This window comes from Hemitrygon akajei, unplaced genomic scaffold (genome assembly GCF_048418815.1).
Source record: "Hemitrygon akajei unplaced genomic scaffold, sHemAka1.3 Scf000057, whole genome shotgun sequence".
Classification (NCBI taxonomy): domain Eukaryota; kingdom Metazoa; phylum Chordata; class Chondrichthyes; order Myliobatiformes; family Dasyatidae; genus Hemitrygon; species Hemitrygon akajei.
Window position 1 is genome coordinate 4,050,795 of NW_027331943.1, and position 18,969 is coordinate 4,069,763.

The 18,969-nt window shown below is 43.6% G+C and overlaps 1 protein-coding gene across 6 annotated transcripts in view; it reads left to right on the top strand.

Annotated features, from left to right (window-relative positions):
- The window catches only part of LOC140721567 (NACHT, LRR and PYD domains-containing protein 3-like), a 47,964-nt gene that overhangs the window by 20,474 nt on the left and 8,521 nt on the right, over positions 1-18,969 (top strand). For 3 of the 6 annotated variants that reach the window (XM_073036395.1, XM_073036396.1, XM_073036397.1), the window contains 4 exons: positions 3,171-4,001; positions 4,568-4,734; positions 14,104-14,275; positions 14,373-14,438. In XM_073036395.1, the coding sequence (XP_072892496.1) occupies positions 3,171-4,001; positions 4,568-4,734; positions 14,104-14,275; positions 14,373-14,438 (1,236 nt within the window). The remainder of the gene's footprint in view (positions 1-3,170; positions 4,002-4,567; positions 4,735-14,103; positions 14,276-14,372; positions 14,439-18,969) is intronic. The other 3 variants (XM_073036398.1, XM_073036400.1, XM_073036399.1) reach the window with 1 other exon arrangement.

Below are 18,969 nucleotides of genomic sequence, written 5' to 3' on the forward strand. Positions count from 1 at the left end.
ATGATCACTGGGATCATTCTACCTAAACTTCTGTCCTATTGGCACACACTAGTACAAACTTACACAGATGTTAACAGGGCATAGAAAAGTTTCATCAAGCAGGGTCATTGATCCTACTGGCAAAGCAGCCTTGAGTAATTGATCAATCCAACAGTTCCAGCGCAGCGACCTGACACCAGTAATGGTCGAATCACTCCACCCACCATGGAAAGCTTCACCTGAGTGAAAGGAGCAGGGACTCCTAAATCAGGTGGCTGTGAGTGAAACACAGGAGTGCAACAACGGGCTTGAGGGTTATGTAAACATCCAGGGTCAGTTTCTGCTTCACCTCTAGACAGGCCCTGATGTGTAAGATATATCTAACTTTCATTTACAAAATTCAGAACCAGATGGAAGGAGCATTTCCAGGAATTCAGAGATTGTGTGATAACCTAGCATTTCAGGTTTTGGAAGGGCAGCTATCAACTCCTTCCTGGTTTTCTTGGCTGCTGCGGAAAGGAGATGAGGGGAGTTTCCCAAATCCATTTTCTGTAGCCGAGCTGAGAACATTGCTGCAGTTTGCTTCAGTGTTTTAATACCCAAATCCATGTCTGGGCTATGTACAAATGGTGAATGTGAGTTCTCAATATTTCCCTATTAAGATCATCTGTTACCTGGATTTAAAATTCCCAGGATCTCTGATGGAAAACCCGGTATAGCCAATGACCAAATGTCTCAGTCCCTAGTAGACATGGTGATTGTGTTCAACTCTGATTCCGGGGGGAATAAAACAGACATAACAGCCTGGACACAGGTCCGTCGGCCCAGCTAATTCATGCTGATCCAAATGTCTTTTGTGCTTCCTCCATTTTCCCACATCTTTTCCCAAATTTCCCTTATAGACTTCTTTATCCTTTTCTCCGCCCACATCCTCTCAACTTTGTAAATTTATTTGTGTTTACTGCCTCCTCTGGCTGCATTTAATTTATACCCATCACCCGCCACGTGAACGAATGCCCCTTCGGTCCATTTTCAATTTCTGCCCTCAAGTCTTAGACTCCTCTACCCTGGGAAAAATACTATGACCATCGACCCTATCTACGCCCCTGATTATTTTTATGTACGTGTGTAAGGTCACCCTTTAAGCAATTATCCAGGGCAAACGGTCCCAGACGAACCATATAACAGAAAACCCAACATCCTAGTCCAGTGACATACGGGTCATTCTCCACTAAACTCTTTCCAGTTTAATCAAGTCCATTCTATAGAACCAGAGCTCCAGAGCAGATAGTGGAGTGGGTGTGAAAATAAATAATGTTAAAAGTTCATGCAAAGTCAGAAAGCGTCTTTGGTGGTGGTAATAATTTTCTGAGGTGTGTCTATTTCAATGCAAGGAGTATTGTGGCGAACGCTGACGAGCTGAGGCCTGGATTGACACGTGGAATTACGACATTATAGCCATTCGTGAAACTTGGCTACAGGAGGGGCAGGGCCGGCAGCTTAATGTTCCAGAGTTCTGATATTTCAAACATGGTAGGGGCAGAAGAATGAAGGGTGGTGAGGTAGCATTGCTAGTCAGGGAAAATGTTACAGCAGTGCTCAGGCAGGACAGATTCGAGGGCTTGTCTACCGAGGCCATATGGGTGGAGCTGAGAAACAGGAAAGGAATGATCACATTATTAGGGTTGTATTATAGACTGCCCAATATTCAGCGAGATTTGGAGGAGCAAATCTACACGGAGATAACAGACAACTGCAGGAGGCAGAAAGTTGTGATTGTAGGGGATTTTAATTTTCCACACATTGATTGGGACTCCCATACTGTTAAAGGTCTAGATGGGTTAGAGTTTGTAAAATGTGTTCAGGAAAGTTTTCTAAATCAATATATAGATGTACCAACTAGAGAGGATGCAATATTAGATCTCCAATTAGGAAATGAGTTAGGACAGGTGACGGAAGTGTGTGTAGGGGAACACTTTCGTTCCAGTGATAATAATGTCATTAGTTTCAACTTGATCATGGATAAAGATAGATCTGGTCCTCAGGTTGAGGTTCTAAACTGGAATAAGGCCAAATTTGAAGAAATGAGAATGGGTCTAAAAAGCATGGATTGGGACAGGTTGTTCTCTAGAAAGGGTGTGACTGGTAAGTGGGAGGCCTTCAAAGGAGAAATTTTGACAGTGCAGAGTTTGTTTATGTTCCTGTCAGGATTAAAGGCAAAGTGAATAAGAATAAGGAACCTTGGTTCTCAAGGGTCTCAAGGGATATTGGAACTCTGCTAAAGAAGAAGAGAGAGATGTATGACATGTATAGGCAACAAGGAGCAAATAAGGTGCTTGAGGAGTATAAAAAGTGCACAAAAATACTTAAGAAAGAAATCAGGAGGGCTAAAAGAAGACAAGAGGTTGCTTTCGCAGTCAAGGTGAAGGATAATCCAAAGAGCTTCTACAGGTATATTAAGAACAAAAGTACAGTAAGGGATAAAACAGGTCCTCTTGAAGATCAGAGTGGTCGGCTATGTATGGATCCAAAAGAAATGGGGGAGATCTTAAACATGTTTTTTTGCATCTCTATTTATTAAGGAAACTGGCATGGAGTGAACGGAAATAAGGCAAACAAGTAGTGAGGTCATGGAACCTATACAGATTGAAGAGGAGGAGGTGCTTTCTATCTTGAGGCAAATCAGAGTAGATAAATCCCCAGGACCTGACAGAGTGTTCCCTCGGAGCTTGAACGAGACTAGTGTTGAAATTGCAGGGGCCCTGGCAGATAAATTTAAAATGTCGGTATCTACGGGTGAGGATTGAAGGATAGCTCATGTTGTTCCATTGTTTAAAAAAGTATCTAAAAGTAATCTGAGAAATTACAGGCCGGTAAATTTGACGTCATATCTTTATTTCATTTCCCAGTATCACCGGACACCGTTGCATTACGATCCCATGGTCATCATTCAACTGCTGTGAATTAAGTGTTTAGCATTACTGTGTCTATCCTGTTATTTTACTGGGAGTGAATGTGTCCAGTCACTGGCTTATCAGGATGGTCACCAAGCAGGATGTACGGTTCACAGAAACCAGCACGGTTCCACTCCAAATCTGGTCTGCCAGAGTCACGGTTTCATTGCAGTCTGAATCAGTTTTGCTCAGATCTAAGTCATACTCGTATTACCTGCAATTCATCATTTATTTCAGGTAGGAAATCGAAACGAGTAGGGAAAGTACTGAAGAGGATTTTACCAGGCGGATCATCGAAGGAAGATGATCTGGACAAGGGAGGCAATGTACCAAAACAGGGTCAGATTGAGAGCAATGTCCCAGAATGCAGTACGGCCGCAGAGGAAGTGGAGAAAATTCAGCCCAGAGACACCGGTCAGGACCCTGGAACCGGCACAAGTGAGGCGACTGCCTGTCAGCCCAGAGACAGTGACGTCAGAGACACCGATCAGGACCCTGGAACCGGCACAAGTGAGGCGACTGCCTGTCAGCCCAGAGACAGTGACGTCAGAGACACTGATCAGGACCCTGGAACCGGCACAAGTGAGGCGACTGCCTGTCAGCCCAGAGACACCGATCAGGACCCTGGTACCAGCACAAGTGAGGCGACTGCCTGTCAGCCCAGAGACAGTGACGTCAGAGACACTGATCAGGACCCTGGTACCAGCACAAGTGAGGCGACTGCCTGTCAGCCCAGAGACAGTGACGTCAGAGACACCGATCAGGACCCTGGAACCAGCACAAGTGAGGCGACTGCCTGTCAGCCCAGAGACAGTGACGTCAGAGACACCGATCAGGACCCTGGAACCAGCACAAGTGAGGCGACTGCCTGTCAGCTCAGAGACAGTGACGTCAGAGACACCGATCAGGACCCTGGAACCAGCACAAGTGAGGCGACTGCCTGTCCGATCAGAGACAGTGACGTCAGAGACACCGATCAGGACCCTGGAACCAGCATAAGTGAGGCGACTGCCTGTCAGCCCGGAAGCTCATTAAACACTGAATTATCAAGTCCCCAACAAGGAGCGTGTGGGTGAAATATGAGGGTGATTTGCTTGCAGAATGTGGCAGGGAGGAGGGTAAATGCGATTCCTTGTTGGAGGGTTGGTGAGAGAGAGGGGGAATGTGTGGGTGTGGTACATGTGGTGTCATGGGGTACCCATTACCCCACTACAGGAAGTGTACTACCTGCTCTGAGGATTTCCAGGATGTGTATTGGAGGACTTGCAGTTGTCCAGATAAGAGAGTATTTCCAGGATGTGAATCAGGGGAAATGTACTCACCAGGATGGAGAGAGTATCTCTGGGAAGCGAATATTACTGACAGTCTCAGCATTTATTGCCAATCCAAAATTGAAATATGTGAGTGGGTCGGATGGGGGATGGACTGGTTTGCATTAAATATGGTCCTTTATTAAAGTAATGGCTAGGACATTGTTGGTTCGTTTTTAAGGTCAGTGTTGGAGATGGAGAATTAATCCATTTTTGTGTCTGTGAGCAGGTTCAAGTCATGTTTTTTTCTGTTGAGTTGGGTGAGAGCGGTGGAGACGAGGGATATCTGCGTTCAACCCTGTATTTTCCTTTTTATATTCACAGATCCAGAGTTCACAATCTCTGACCTCCTGGCAGAGGGGGAGGAATATCGACTATACCAACTGACAAAGTTCTACAGGGACAGACTCAAACAAGCAATTGAAGAAAAGGTTGAAAGACTCGGTTGGATGTTGACAAAGGAGGGACATTTCAGTAGAGAAGAGAATGAGGTGAGTGTAGTGTGTGTATTGTCACAGAACTGTATAGTGTATGGTGACCAAAATTAATCTTCACGTTCTTGGCGTTCTACCTGGCAATGGAGACTTTGATCTCTGACTTGTCTCCAGCAGATCTGGTTTCAGCTGTTAAATTGGGGAGCACCGGGAACTACAGGGTCAGCCTCAACTTTTTTTCTCTCACACCTGCTGCATTTATCAGTGTGATATCAGAGCAGTGGCTGCGTAACTGGACCTTGAACAGGCATTGAGTTTGAAACTAATTTCAAATCTTGTCTGAACCGTCGGGCAGATTCACCTCATCTCATTAATCCAGGATGAATATTAAACCGTCGGATTGTAAACTGAGCCAACCGGATTCACTGCCGTACTTGACAGAGGGAAACCTACTAACCACATCTGGTCTTGGCTCCGTGAGTTCTCAAACAATGTGTGGCTGATCTGTCATAGTCCTAGAAAAGTACAGCACAGAATCAGGCCTGTTGGCCCATCTATTTCCATGCTGGAACACTTAACTACATATTCCCATCAACCTTCACCAGGCCCTGGTGCTCTATAACCTTATCATTCATGCATCTATCCAGACTTCTCTTAACCGCTTGTACTGCCTGCGCTGCTAGCTAGTTTCACACTCTTAGCACCCTCTGAGTCAACAAGTTTCACCTTTTTAACCCACTGAACTTTTCACCTTTCACCCTTTACTGATAACCTCTTGTTGCAGTACCTCTTTACCTCAGTACAAAATGCCTGCTTGCATTTATCCTGTCTGTACCCCATGTATCGACAATAGACAATAGGTGCAGGAGTAGGCTATTTGGCCCTTCTAGCCAGCACCGCCATTCACTGTGATCATGGCTGATTATACAAAATCAGTACCCCGTTCCTGCCCTCTCCCCATATCCCTTGACCCCAGTATCTATAAAAGCTCTATCTAACTCTCTCTTGAATGCATCCAGAGACTTGGCCTCCACTGCCTTCTGGGACAGAGCATTCCACATATCCACCACTCTGGGTGAAAAAGGTTTTCCGCATCTCAGTTCTAAATGGCCTACCCCTTATTCTTAAACTGTGGCCTCTATTTCTGGACTCACCCATCAGCGGGAACAAGCTTCCTGCCTCCAGCGTGTCCAATCCCTTAATAATCTTACATGTTTCAATCAGATCCCCTCTCAGCCTTCTAAATTCCAGTGTATACAAGCTCAGTCGCTCCAATCTTTCAACATATGACAGTCCCGCCATTCCGGGAATTAACCTTGTGAACCTACGCTGCACTCCCTCAATAGCAAGAATGTCCTTCCTCAAATTTGGAGACCAAAACTGCACACAATACTCCAGATGATGTCTCACCAGGACCCTGTACAGCTGCAGAAGGAACTCTTTACTCCTATACTCAATTCCCCTTGTTATAAAGGCCAGTATGCCATTAGCTTTCTTCACTGCCTGTTGTACCTGCATGCTTGCTTTCATTGACTGATGTCCAAGAGGACCTAGATCTAGATCTCGTTGTACTTCTAGTTGTAATTGTGTAAACTTCTCTGAAATCTCCCCTCAATCTTCCACGTTCCAATGAATAAAGTCCTAACCCGGTCACTCTTTTCTTCTAATCCCTACAACATCCTTGTTTTTTTTGTGTGTACTCTTTCAAACTTATTTCCATCTGCCCTGTAGGTAGGTGAGCAGAACTGCACATAATATCCAAATTAGGCCTCAGCAACCTGTTATACAACATCATATCCCATCTACTGTACACAATATTTTCATTTACGAAGGTTAATATGCTAAGAAACGTTCTTTCAGATCTGCAACTTGAGTACATTTGCCGTCACTTTCAATGACTTATGGACCTGTATTCCCTGATCACTCTGTTCTACCACACATTTCAGTGCCGTACCGGTCGCTGTGTAATATCTACCCTGCTTGGTCCTTCCAAAGTGCAATTTGTCTGTATTATATTGCATCGGCCTGTTTTATGCCCATTCTCCATTTTGTCTAGATCTCACTGTAAGCTCTTGTACTCTTCCTCTTTGTCCACTGTACCTTCCCAATGCTGGTGTCATCCGCAAATTTGCTGATTCTGTTGACCATAATTTCATCCAGATCATTGATATAGATGACAAACAACAACAGGCACAGCACCGATCCCCGTGACACTGCACGAGCTACAGGCGCCAATCAGAAATGCAACAGTCTATAGTCACGCTCTGTATTCCTCCAAAAAGCCAGTGTCTAATCCAGTTTACTACGTCATCTCGGATGCTGAGCAACTGAAACTTCTTGACCGACCTGCTATGAGGGAACTTGTCAAATACCGTGCTGAAGTCCATGTAGACAATATCCACAACCTTGGCCACAGCAAATTTCCTGGCAACTTCCTCAAAAATCTCTAAGGTAGGTTAGGCGTGAAAGATCACGCACAAAGCTGATATCTCATGACCACAAAAGTCAATAGTTTGACCTAAAAGGGAAGAAGAAAGCACAAAACATAAATCTGCTGACCAGCTGATATCTCATGATCTCAGAAATCAACAGGTTGTCCTAAAAAGGAAGAAGATCAATAGGTTGTCCTGAAAGGGAAGGGGAAAAAAAATGAAAAAAAAAATCTGATAACTTGCTGTATATCTAAATAATGAGAGACAGGGACACACCATTTCAGGTCCCTCTTCTTGGAGCTCACAAACAGTGATTGTATTGTCCTATAAATGACCTACTCAGCCATGAGTGGTATCAGAAAATCAATTGCGTTACACCTGTGAGTGACTCTGTTCTCCTTGGGATTCATTGGCGCTGTCTGTAATGAATCAGACAGGCATTACCCAAAGGTAAGAGGAGTAATCTGTAAATATGATGCTCATCTATAAATTCATCATCTGAAGACATCTGCTTCACTGGAAAACCATTAAGTCAAGTCAAGTCAAGCCACGTTTTATTGTCATTTTGACCATAACTGCTGGAACAGTACACTGTAAAAACGAGACATCGTTTTTCAGGACCATGGTGCTACATAAAACAATACAAAAATACACTGAACTACGTAATAATAACACCATAAAAAAAAAACTACACTAGACTACAGACCTACCCAGGACAGCATAAAGTGCACAAAACAGTGCAGGCATTACAATAAATAATAAGCAGACAATAGGCACAGTAGAGGGCAGTAACCTGGTGTCAGTCCAGGATCTGGGTATTGAGGAGCCTGATGGAAAGAAACAGTTACATAGACTGGTTGTGAGAGCCCGAATGCTTCGATGCCTTTTCCCAGACGGCAGGAGAGAGAAGAGTTTGTATGAGGGGTGCGTGGGGTCCTTCATAATGCTGTTTGCTTTGCTAATGCAGCATGTAGTGTAAATGTCCGTAATGGCTGCAGGGTCTTGCGATACAAGTAGGTGCAGTTTCCGAACCAGGCAATGATGCAGCTGCTCTGGATGCTCTCAATACAACCCCTGCAGAATGTGATGAGGATGGGGGGTGGGAGATGGACTTTCCTCAGCCTTCGCAGAAAGTAGGTTCACTACGGGGCTTTCTTTGCTATGGAGCTGGAGGGACAGGTGAGATTCTCTGCCAGGTGAACCCCAAGAAATTTGGTGCTCTTAACCATCTCTACCGAGGAGCCGTCAATGTTCAGCGGGGAATGGTCGCTCCATGCCCTCCTGAAGTCAACAACCATCTGTTTTGTTTTGTTCACATTCAGAGACAGGTTGTTGGCTGTGCACCAGTCCGTTAGCCGCTGCACCTCCTCTCTGTTAGCTGACTCATCGTTCTCTTAAATCTCTTGTTAAATCTCTTTCACAACTGTAACTCCTCAGACCTGTTAGCAGTGAAACTGAGGGATTATTTTACAGTGCAGTGGACCATCAGGGAATTATGCTGACTTATTCCATAATTGTTGTCCATTATTCGTGTTATGGAAAACCTTTCCAATTCCCTACTGGTAACTGTTCTGGGAGATCCATCATTCAAACCCGGGACATCATTCCTCTTGTTTCTCAGAGCAATGTCCTAAGCCCATCCATGTTCAGTTGCATCCTTGATTACCTTAATTCCATCATTGGTGTATGTTCTGGTCAGACCACTCGTCTGAGTGCTACCGGTACCATGTAACCCAGTACTGCCTTTTGCATGGTCGAATGGTCGGTGACTAAACCAGCTCCCAAACCAGGCTGGCCTGGTGAGGAAGGTGGCTAGACACCCTGCAGGATGAAAAACAAGACCTGCCAAAGGGTGGATAACCCCTCTGGTAGGATCAATGGTCATCTAGCAAAGAAGAGCGGAAAGGGCATCCCTCGCATCGAAGCTCGGTCTGGCCATTCACTGCAACAGAACATCCCCCAGCCGTCTTGGACCCAACCAGGCTGCTGGATTGGGGACGGGATGTTGAGAGGGTGGACCTGGAACGGTGCAACGCCCTACACACCTAAAATCCACTCAAGCACACGGTTCCTTTCTGAGGAGTGGGGTACCACCCCACTAACTGACTGAAAGGAACCATCATCATTCTATGGGATGGATAGCCAGAGATAGAGACAGAGAGAGATGTTGCTTGAAGATGGTTCAATGTTTAATTCATAATTCCTCAGTAAATGAGGAAGCTCATGCCTGCATTCAGGAAGTGATCACCATTTTACAGCATGAGTGCCAGGCAGTTACAATCTCCATCATAAGACAGCCGCACTGACATTCCTTAATGTTCTGTTGTCTTTACACATCATAAGACCATAAAGCATCGGAACACAAATAGGCCATTAGGCCCATCGATCCTATTCCGCCATTACATCATGGGCGATTTACTATCCCTCTCAACTCCATTCTCCTGCTTTCTCCCAGTGAAACTTGCTGACCTGACTAGTCAAGAAGGTACCAACCTCTGTTTTAAATATACCCAATGACTTTGTCACCGCAGCTGTCAGTGACAATGGATTCTACAGATTCACTACGCCTCGGCTAAAGAATCTCCTCATCTCTGTTCTAAATGGACGTCCCTCTATTTCAAGGCTGTTCCATCTGGTTGTAGACTCCCCCACTTTGAAACATCATCTCCACGTCTTCTCAATGCCTTTCGATATTCCACAGGCTACAATTAGATTCCCCCTCATCGTTCCACACTCCAGCCAGTACAGGCGCATCCAGGAATCATTCTCATTAAAATCAGGTTTAATATCACTGGTTCTGTTAGTTTAGATTCCTCTCTGGACTTTCCATAATGCCATCACATATTTTCTCTGATCAGGGGACTAAAAGCGTTCACATTATGCAAGTGTGGTCTAGCCAGTGCTTGTTCTTATATTCTAATCCTCTCGAAATGAACGCTAATATTGTTTTTGCCTTTCCTAACACCGACTCAACCTGCAAGGAATCCTGCACTCGGTCTCCAGAGACTCTTTACAACTCTGATTTCTGAATTTTCCCCCAGATTCAAAAACAGTCCAGGCCTTCATTATTTCTGTCAAAGTGTATGGCGATGTACCTCCCTATACTACATGCCAGATGGCAATGATTAGTCCTTTTATTCATCGGTCTATATCCTCCCGTGAAATCCCTGCTTCCTCAACGCTTCCTCTTCCTCACTATATCTTCATAACGCACGCAATCTTGGCTATAAAGCCTTCAAATCATTGACATAACGGAAAAAGAAACTGTCCCAAAACCAACCACTGCAGAACCCTTCTGGTCACCAACATCCAATGATAAAAAGCCCTATTTGTTCCCGTTCTGTGCTTCCTGACAGTCAGCAAAATCTGTCTGGAGAAAAACATGGATCCTCTATCCATGCTAGTATCTTTCTTGTCCTACTGTCGGCCCTGGTCTTGTGAAATGGCGTCATGTGGGACACCTGGTCAAAGGTCCTCGGGATGTCCAAGTAAACAACTTGCTCTGATTCTCCGTTGTTGACCCAGCATGCTGTTCTCTCAAAACATTCTATCAGGCAAGATCCCTTCCATGGACTCTGGCCTTTTTTTTTATCATGTGCGTCCAAATACCACGAAACCTTGTCCTCAGTTATCGACTGCTGACATCTTCCCAAACGCTGATCAGACTAAATGGCCTATAATTTAAAATGGTGGGTCCTCCGGAACCATTCCAAAATCTATTGATTCTTGAGCGATCATTACTAATGTATCCACAATGTCTTCAGCCTCCTCTTTCAGAAGCAATCGGGTGCAGTTGATCTGGACTCTTCTATCTTCAGAACTTTCAGCTTCCTGAGCGTCTTATCCTCAGTAATTGCAAAAACACTCTCTCCTGCCACCAGATGTATGGATGGGCCAAGGACATAGGGTAACAGAGGAAATGAAACAGATTGACATTCGGAAGGAAAAGGTGATGAGAAGACTGATGGGATTGAAGGCTGACAAATCCCCAGGTCCAGATGGTCTGCACCCTAGGGTACTAAAGGAGGTGGCTCTGGAAATTGCGGATGCATTGGTAATCATTTTCCAATGTTCCTTAGATTCAGGATCAGTTCCTGAGGATTGGAGAATGGCTAATGTTATCCCACTTTTTAAGAAAGGAGGGAGGGAGAAAACAGAGAACTATCGACCTGACAGCCTGACATCGGTGGTGGGAAAGATGCTAGAGTCCATTATTAAGGATGAAATAGTGGCATATCGAGATAGCAGTGATAGGATTGGGCCGAGCCAGCATGGATTTAGCAAGGGTAAATCATGCTTGACTAATCTGTTGGAGTTTTTCGAGGATGTAACCAGGAAGTTAGACGGGACAGATCCAGTGGATGTAGTGTACCTCGATTTTCAGAAGGCATTTGATAAGGTCCCACATAGAAGATTTGTGGGTAAAATCAAAGCTCAGGGCATCGGGGGGAAGGCATTGACATGGATAGAAAACTGGTTGGCAGATAGAAAGCAAAGGGTAGCGGTGAATGGGTGTTTCTCGGAATGGCAGGTGGTGACTAGTGGGGTGCCACAGGGTTCGGTATTGGGACCACAGCTGTTTACCATTTACGTAACGATTTGGATGAAGGCATAGAAAATAACATCAGCAAATTTGCTGATGATACTAAGCTGGGTGGCAGTGTGACATATGATGAGGATGTTAGGAGAATTCAGGGTGACTTGGATAGGCTGGGTGAGTGGGCAGATACTTGGCAGATGGCGTTTAATGTGAATAAGTGTGAGGTTATCCACTTTGGGAGTAAGAACAGGAAGGCAGATTATTATCTGAACGGTATAGAGTTGGGTAAGGGAGTAATACAGAGATCTCGGAGTCCTTGTTCATCGGTCACTGAAGGTGAATGAGCAAGTGCAGCAGGCAGTGAAGAAGGCTAATGGAATATTGGCTTTTATTACAAAGGGAATTGATTACAAGAGCAAGGAAATCCTCTTGCATTTGTACAGAGCCCTGGTGAGACCACACCTGGAGTATTGTGTACAGTTTTGGTCTCCAGGGTTAAGGAAGGACATCCTGGCTGTAGAGGAAGTGCAGCGTAGATTCACGAGGTTAATTCCTGGGATGTCTGGACTGTCTTACGCAGAGAGGTTAGAGAGACTGGGCTTGTACACGCTGGAATTAAGGAGATTGAGAGGGGATCTGATTGAAACATATAAGATTATTAAGGGATTGTTCAAGATAGAGGCAGGAAATATGTTCCAGATGCTGGGAGAGTCCAGTACCAGAGGGCATGGTTTGAGAATAAGGGGTAGGTCATTTAGGACAGAGTTAAGGAAAAACTTCTTCTCCTAGAGAGTTGTGGGGGTCTGGAATGCACTGCCTCGGAAGGTAGTGGAGGCCAATTCTCTGGATACTTTCAAGAAGGAGCTAGATAGGTATCTTATGGATAGGGGAATCAAGGGATATGGGGCAAGGCAGGAACTGGGTTTTGATAAGGAATTGATCATCCATGATCTCAAAATGGCGGTGCAGGCTCGAAGGGACGAATGGTCTACTTCTGCACATATTGTCTATTGTCTATTGTGGAAAATACTTACTAATACCTTCTGCCATTTCCTTGTCCCCTGAGAGTACCACTCCACTGTTATTTTCCGGCAACCCACAATCCACTTTCCTCTCTTTCACTCTTCATGTATCGGACAGACCTTTGTTTTGTTCAGCTATTTTACAATATTCGCTAGACAACCTTCATATTTCATATTTTTTCTACTTACGGCTTTTTATTTGCCTTCTGTATAAGGTTTGTATAAGCATCCCAGTCCTCCAGCTTGGTTTGTATAAGCATCCCAGTCCTCCAGCTTTCTACTACATTTTGTAATATTCTGTGCCCTCCGCTTTGCTTTTGTGCTGCTTTGACTACCTCGTCAGCCACGGTTGATCATCCTCCCTTTAGAATAATTCTTCATCTTTGTGATCATTTGTCCTGCGCCTTCTGAATTGCTTCGGGAAGCTTCAGCCATTCCTGCTCAGCTATTGTCCCTGTTAGTCATTTTTGAATTTATTTTTGCCCAGCTCCTCTCTCGTGTCTCTGTAATTCCTTTATTCCACTGTAATACAGGTACATCTAACTTTACCTTCTCCCTCTCAAACTGCAGTGTGAGTTCTGCTATTTGATGATCACTGCCTCTTAAGGGTTTATTTTCCTTAAACTCCCTGATCAAATCTGGTGCAATACGTAACACAGGATTAAGATCCACCTTTCTTGTAGTGGGACCAACTATAAGCATCTCTCAAAAAACCATCTCAAAGGCATTCTATAAATGCCCTCATAAGGGATTCAGCACTGACCTGATTTTCCAAAGCTACCTGCATATTGAAATTCCCCATTGACTATTTTAACATTGACCTTTTTACATGCCTCTTCTCTGTCCCACTGGAATTTGTAACCCACATCCTGGTTACTGTTAAGGGGCCTGTATATAATTTCCAGCAGGGTCATGTTTCCTATGCAGTTTCTTAACATCTACAGCGTTATATCCCTTCTTTCTCAAGACCTTTCATTTTTAATGACAACAAAGTCAACCCAACCCTTTCACCCACCTGCTTATCCTTTCAATTAAATATGTATCCTTGGAAGTAAGCACCTAAATATGATCTTCTTTCAGCCACGATTCAGTGATGCCCACCATCTTTTTTTTTTTGCTCTCTCGCTCTCCCCTCTCTTCCGTTCTTGTTGTCACATCTTTTTGATGTAATGTTGCACATTGACGGACAAGTAAATTCATCACGTTGCATCTACCGCAGGGTATCAGTAAATCCTTATTCTTTCACAACATTGATTTAGAATTTCCTTCAGTTACTGTTTCTCTGTTAATGACTGAACCCAGGGAGGATGAGGCAGCAGCCCAGTGACTGCATCTGTTCTGAAGCTACTGAGGCCATGAACAGATACTTTCCTCCACATTCTCCATGTCTGTCTGTCTGCTCCACAATAAATTCATTGTTTTCCTTTTGTAGAAAGTCACTGAGCTGACAGAGAAGGGAAAACGGGCAGAGAGTTCCGGACTCTTCCTCAGTTTGGTGATGGGCAAAGGCTCCCGGGCCCGGAGGGTGATGTGGGAATCCTTTGTGATGTGGAGGACTGAGTTACCCAAGTTGGACAGAATTCTGAGGGAAATAAAGGAACTCGGTATGTTAAAAACATGCACTGAACACAAAGACATATTGAAATAAACATTTTAGTTATTTTTGCTCTGTTTTCATGGACATTATTTTGACTTAAACAGGTCCTGATCCACTGGAATACATAGACATTGCCCAAGGGTTATCTGAGTTGCCCTCTCATCTGATAGGTGAGTGATGAAATGCACCGTTCAAACCACATCTCAAATGTTATACTGTGACTTGGCAGAATCTGGAAATGAAAATTCACCATTAATCATTCGCTTGAGTCTGGTTTCAGGTTAAAATTCAGATCATCTCTTTTTGCAGCCTGAATATTCTAAAATGTATTTTTCCAGTTGTTAATGTGTTATTCCATCTGTTGGGTGTGCTGAACCCTTGACTCCAGTTTCTAATACTCTGGGAATCCCCACACACCCCAGACAGGCTCCTGATACACTGTATGACCCAGTCCAGGTGACTTTTCTATCTTCAGACCTTTCAGATACTGAAGCAACCTTCCCCTTCATAATTGCAGCTACTCTCAATTCTGTCCGCGGATGCCCTTTACATTTTGGAATTCTGCTAGTGTTAATGTATTTAAGTAAACTACTTAAGAACTTTTTAAAAGCTATTATTAATGCTTTTTGAGAGAGTGATTTAGATGCATATCATATTTTTACTGAGTTAATTATTGTATGTAATTAGTTTTTGCTACAATAAGTGTATGGGACATTGGAAAAAATGTTGAATTTCCCCATGGGGATGAATAAAGTATCTATCTATCTATCTATCTATCTATCTATCTATCTATCTATCTATCTATCTATCTATCTATCTATCTATCTATCTATCTATCTATCTATCTATCTATCTATCTATCTATCTATCTATCTATCTAGTGACTTCCACAGAGTTTGTCTGGAATGTCCTTCTCACCCGTTACTAAATCTACAATATCATTTTCCAGCGGTCCGATATCAACCCTCTCCCTTTTTTTCCACTCTTTATATATCTGGGAAAGAAAAACAAATCTTTGATATCCTCTCTCGTGTTATTGACAATAACCTCACATTTCCTGCACATTCAGGTATATCTTGGAGCATCTTTAACACAGTTGCCTCCAACACGACCCAAGCTGTAAATTCCAGGCATCCACCACCCTGTGAAAAAACGACCCAAACATGCTGTAAATTTACCCCATCTCACCGTAACCAAATGCCCTCTGGTATGAGTATGAGCTAAGTTGAAAGCAAAATGCAGGCTCTCTACCCAGACCTTATCTTATAAACTTCAGTCAGATCTCTATTCTAACTGCAGAGTAAACAAACCAAGTTTATTAAACCTCTGCTTGTCTCACATGCCACCGAATCCAGGCATCATCCTGATGAACCTGTTCTGTACCCTCTCCAATCCTTCCCAGAGCTGGACCATCGGAAATGAATACAAATCTCCAGATGGTCCCTAAAACCATCAGAATTAGGAAGAGAATTAAGCTATTCGGCTCTGCGAATTTACTCCGCAATTCCTTTCAACCCTATTATCCTGCCTTCTGTAAATGTTGACGCTCTTCCGAATCAGGAACATAGACCTGCATTTTAGTATACCCATTGACTGGTCTTCCTCAGCTGCCTATGACAATAATTTCAGATTCATCACACACCAGCGAAAGCAATTTCTCGCAATGTGGGTCCCCATCAGCCAGGACAATTCCCCACAGTTCCCAAGCATGTTAATATCCTGTATGAGCCTCCCATGTGGGATCTTGTCAAAGACTCGACCAATATCCAAGTAGACAATATCAATCTGTAACTTCATCCACCACCTTTGTCACCTCCTGGAGGAACTCAATCAAGTTAGCCAGACGCAAACCCCACCCAAAACCTTGCTGATGAACCCTCAAACATTCTCCCTTTCATACTCCCATGCAGCAGAAAATATAAAAAAACTGAAGGTATGTATCGCCAGCTTTAATTCTGCATTTATAAGACTATTGATTGGTCACCTATTATTTTATTACTGGCTGATAATAATAAGGCAATTTTATATATAAATTTGTAACATTGTGGATCTCATAAATAATAACCACTCATTTAGAAAACCACAATACTTACAGAAGAGCAGAAAGAATACCATCAGGGTATGAACGGATTTAAGGAACAACTGATAATAGATTATGTAATTCTATATCAAACCCTCAGGAAAGCAGAAATCTTTCAATGTTATATTGTATCAAAGACATTTGATTCCCTCCCTTGCAGGGTTAAGAGAAGTTCCAAATATATATAAGATTCATCCAATACTTGTGAAATTTCTACAACATCTAATAAAACATTGGCGTACAAGAATCACCTTATTAACAACCACAAAGGAACAACCACCGTTATAAAAATAAATGTAGGGATTTTTCAGTGTAACTCACAAAGCCCACAATGGTTTTGCCTGGCTTTAAACCCGCTCTTAATTTTCAGAAACGGACAAACCTCACGTTTCAAATCAGAAAAGAACATCGAATTATACCTTGACACAGCTGTACATTGATGTTTTGAAATTATTTACTCTTGCATCAGTAAAACTAAAACAAATAATTCAAATAATGGAATTAATCTCCAAAGATGTAAACATGAAATTTAAGCTAGAAAAGTACAGAACATGAAACATAAAGAGAGGTGCAATAGAGCCGGTAGAATATCAAACAGAGCATCAGGATTCAAGGCAACTGATGGATGAATATGAAACATATATTTAGAATATCAATAAGCAAAGAAAATAGGTCATCGTGTGATGAAGGAAAATCTTTCAACAAAATTTACTTCAAGGCCGAGGAAACGTTGAATTTACTGCGAGTCTGAAGGAAAGGTGAATTTATATCAAGGCTGAAGGAAATCTGCCAAACAGAGCTGAACAGTAAAAATATAACAAAGGTACTAAACTCTCCCTATGCCCATATTGACGTATTCTTCTGGTATGAAATGGATCTGGAAAATATGCAAAGAAAACTAAGAACTTAAATAACAATTTCTAGAAAAAACCATGTGCACTGGTGCGCACTTAGATTGATATGAACGAGGACAGTATGAATATAATGAATAACAGATCTAAAACAAATGGCACAACAGTAAGAAAAACATTCTCAGGATCAGAGTTAATATCACGGAGATAAGTTGTGAAAAGTGTTTTTCTGCGCCAACAGCACAAATGTAGTATATGTATACAATTGTAGAAGTAGAATTGTATCAGCTTGAATTAATGAGTCTGATGGCCTGGTGGAAGAACCTGTCCCGGAGCCTGCTGGTCCTGGCTTTTATGCTGCGGTACAGTTTCCCAGATGGTAGCAGATGGAACAGTTTGTGTTTTGTGAGACTTGGGTCCAGAATGATCCTTTGGGCCCTTTTTACCCCGTGTCTGTAACGTCCTGAATAGTAGGAAATTCACATCTAGAGATGCACTGGGCTGTCCGCACCACTCTCTGCAGAATCCTGCAATTAAGGGAGGTACAGTTTCCATACCAGGGCATGATGCAGCTAGTCAGGATGCTCCCAATTGTGTCCCTGTAGTAAATCTTTAGCATTTGGGGGCCTATACCAAACGTCCTCAACCATCTGAGGTGAAAGAGGAGCTGTTGTGCCTTTTTTAACCACACAGCTGGTGTGTACAGACCACGTGAGGTCCTCAGTGATGTGGATGCCGAGGAACTTAAAGCTGTTCATTGTTTCAAACCCAGATCCATTGGTGTCAATGGGGGTTATCCTCTCTCCATTCCTCTTGTCTTTGCGACATTGCAACCAGCTCCTTTGTTTTTGCGACATTGAGGGAGAAGTTGTTTCCTTGACACCACTGTGTCAGGGTGATGACCTGTTCTATGTAGGCTACCTCGCTATTAATTGAGATTTGGCCAATCATCAGCAAATCTAATTAGCAGATTGGAGCTGTGGGTGGTGACACAGTCATGGGCATACAGAGAGTAAAGGAGGGAGCTTAGGACATAACCCTGAGGGGCACCTATGTTGAGTGTCAGAGGGGCAGAGGTGAGGGAGCCCCCTCTTACGACCTGCCGGCAATATGACAGGAACTCCAAGATCCAGCTGCACACAGCAGGGTTAAGGCCGAGGTCTCTGAGTTTCTTGTCGAGCCTGGAGGGAAATGATGGTGTCGAATGCTCAACTCTAGTCCAAGAACAGCATTCTGACATAAGCATCCATCTTCTCCAGATGTTTAAAGACAGTATGCAGAGCAGTAACTATTGTGTCATCTGTCGATCGGTTGTGTCGGTAGTTGAATTGTAGGGGGTCCAGGACATGCCCATTCCAGGGTTCCATCAAGTATTAATGACCAGAAAGCATACCCTAAATCCTTTGTGTGTGTGTGTGTGTGTGTGTGTGTGTGTGTGTGTGTGTGTGTGTGTGTGTGTGTGTGTGTGTGTGTGTGTGTGTGTGTGTGTGTGTGTGTGTGTGTGTGTGTGTGTGTGGTACTGGATGACGGCATGATCGTTGGTGATAGTAGGAGCCAATTCTGGATCTACAGACCCAGGAGCAGTAGGACACTGATGTAGCTGGGATTCAGGCGTTTGGGTAGTTGGATCCTTCTTGCATCTCCTCTTCTTTTCAGCAGCCGCTCTTCTGGGTTCCTCAAAATTCTTGTCTTTGCCGTAGATCAGCCGCTGCCAGTCGTTGACCTCCATATTTGCCTGAGAGAGCTGCTGTTTAATTTGGTCCTTGTACC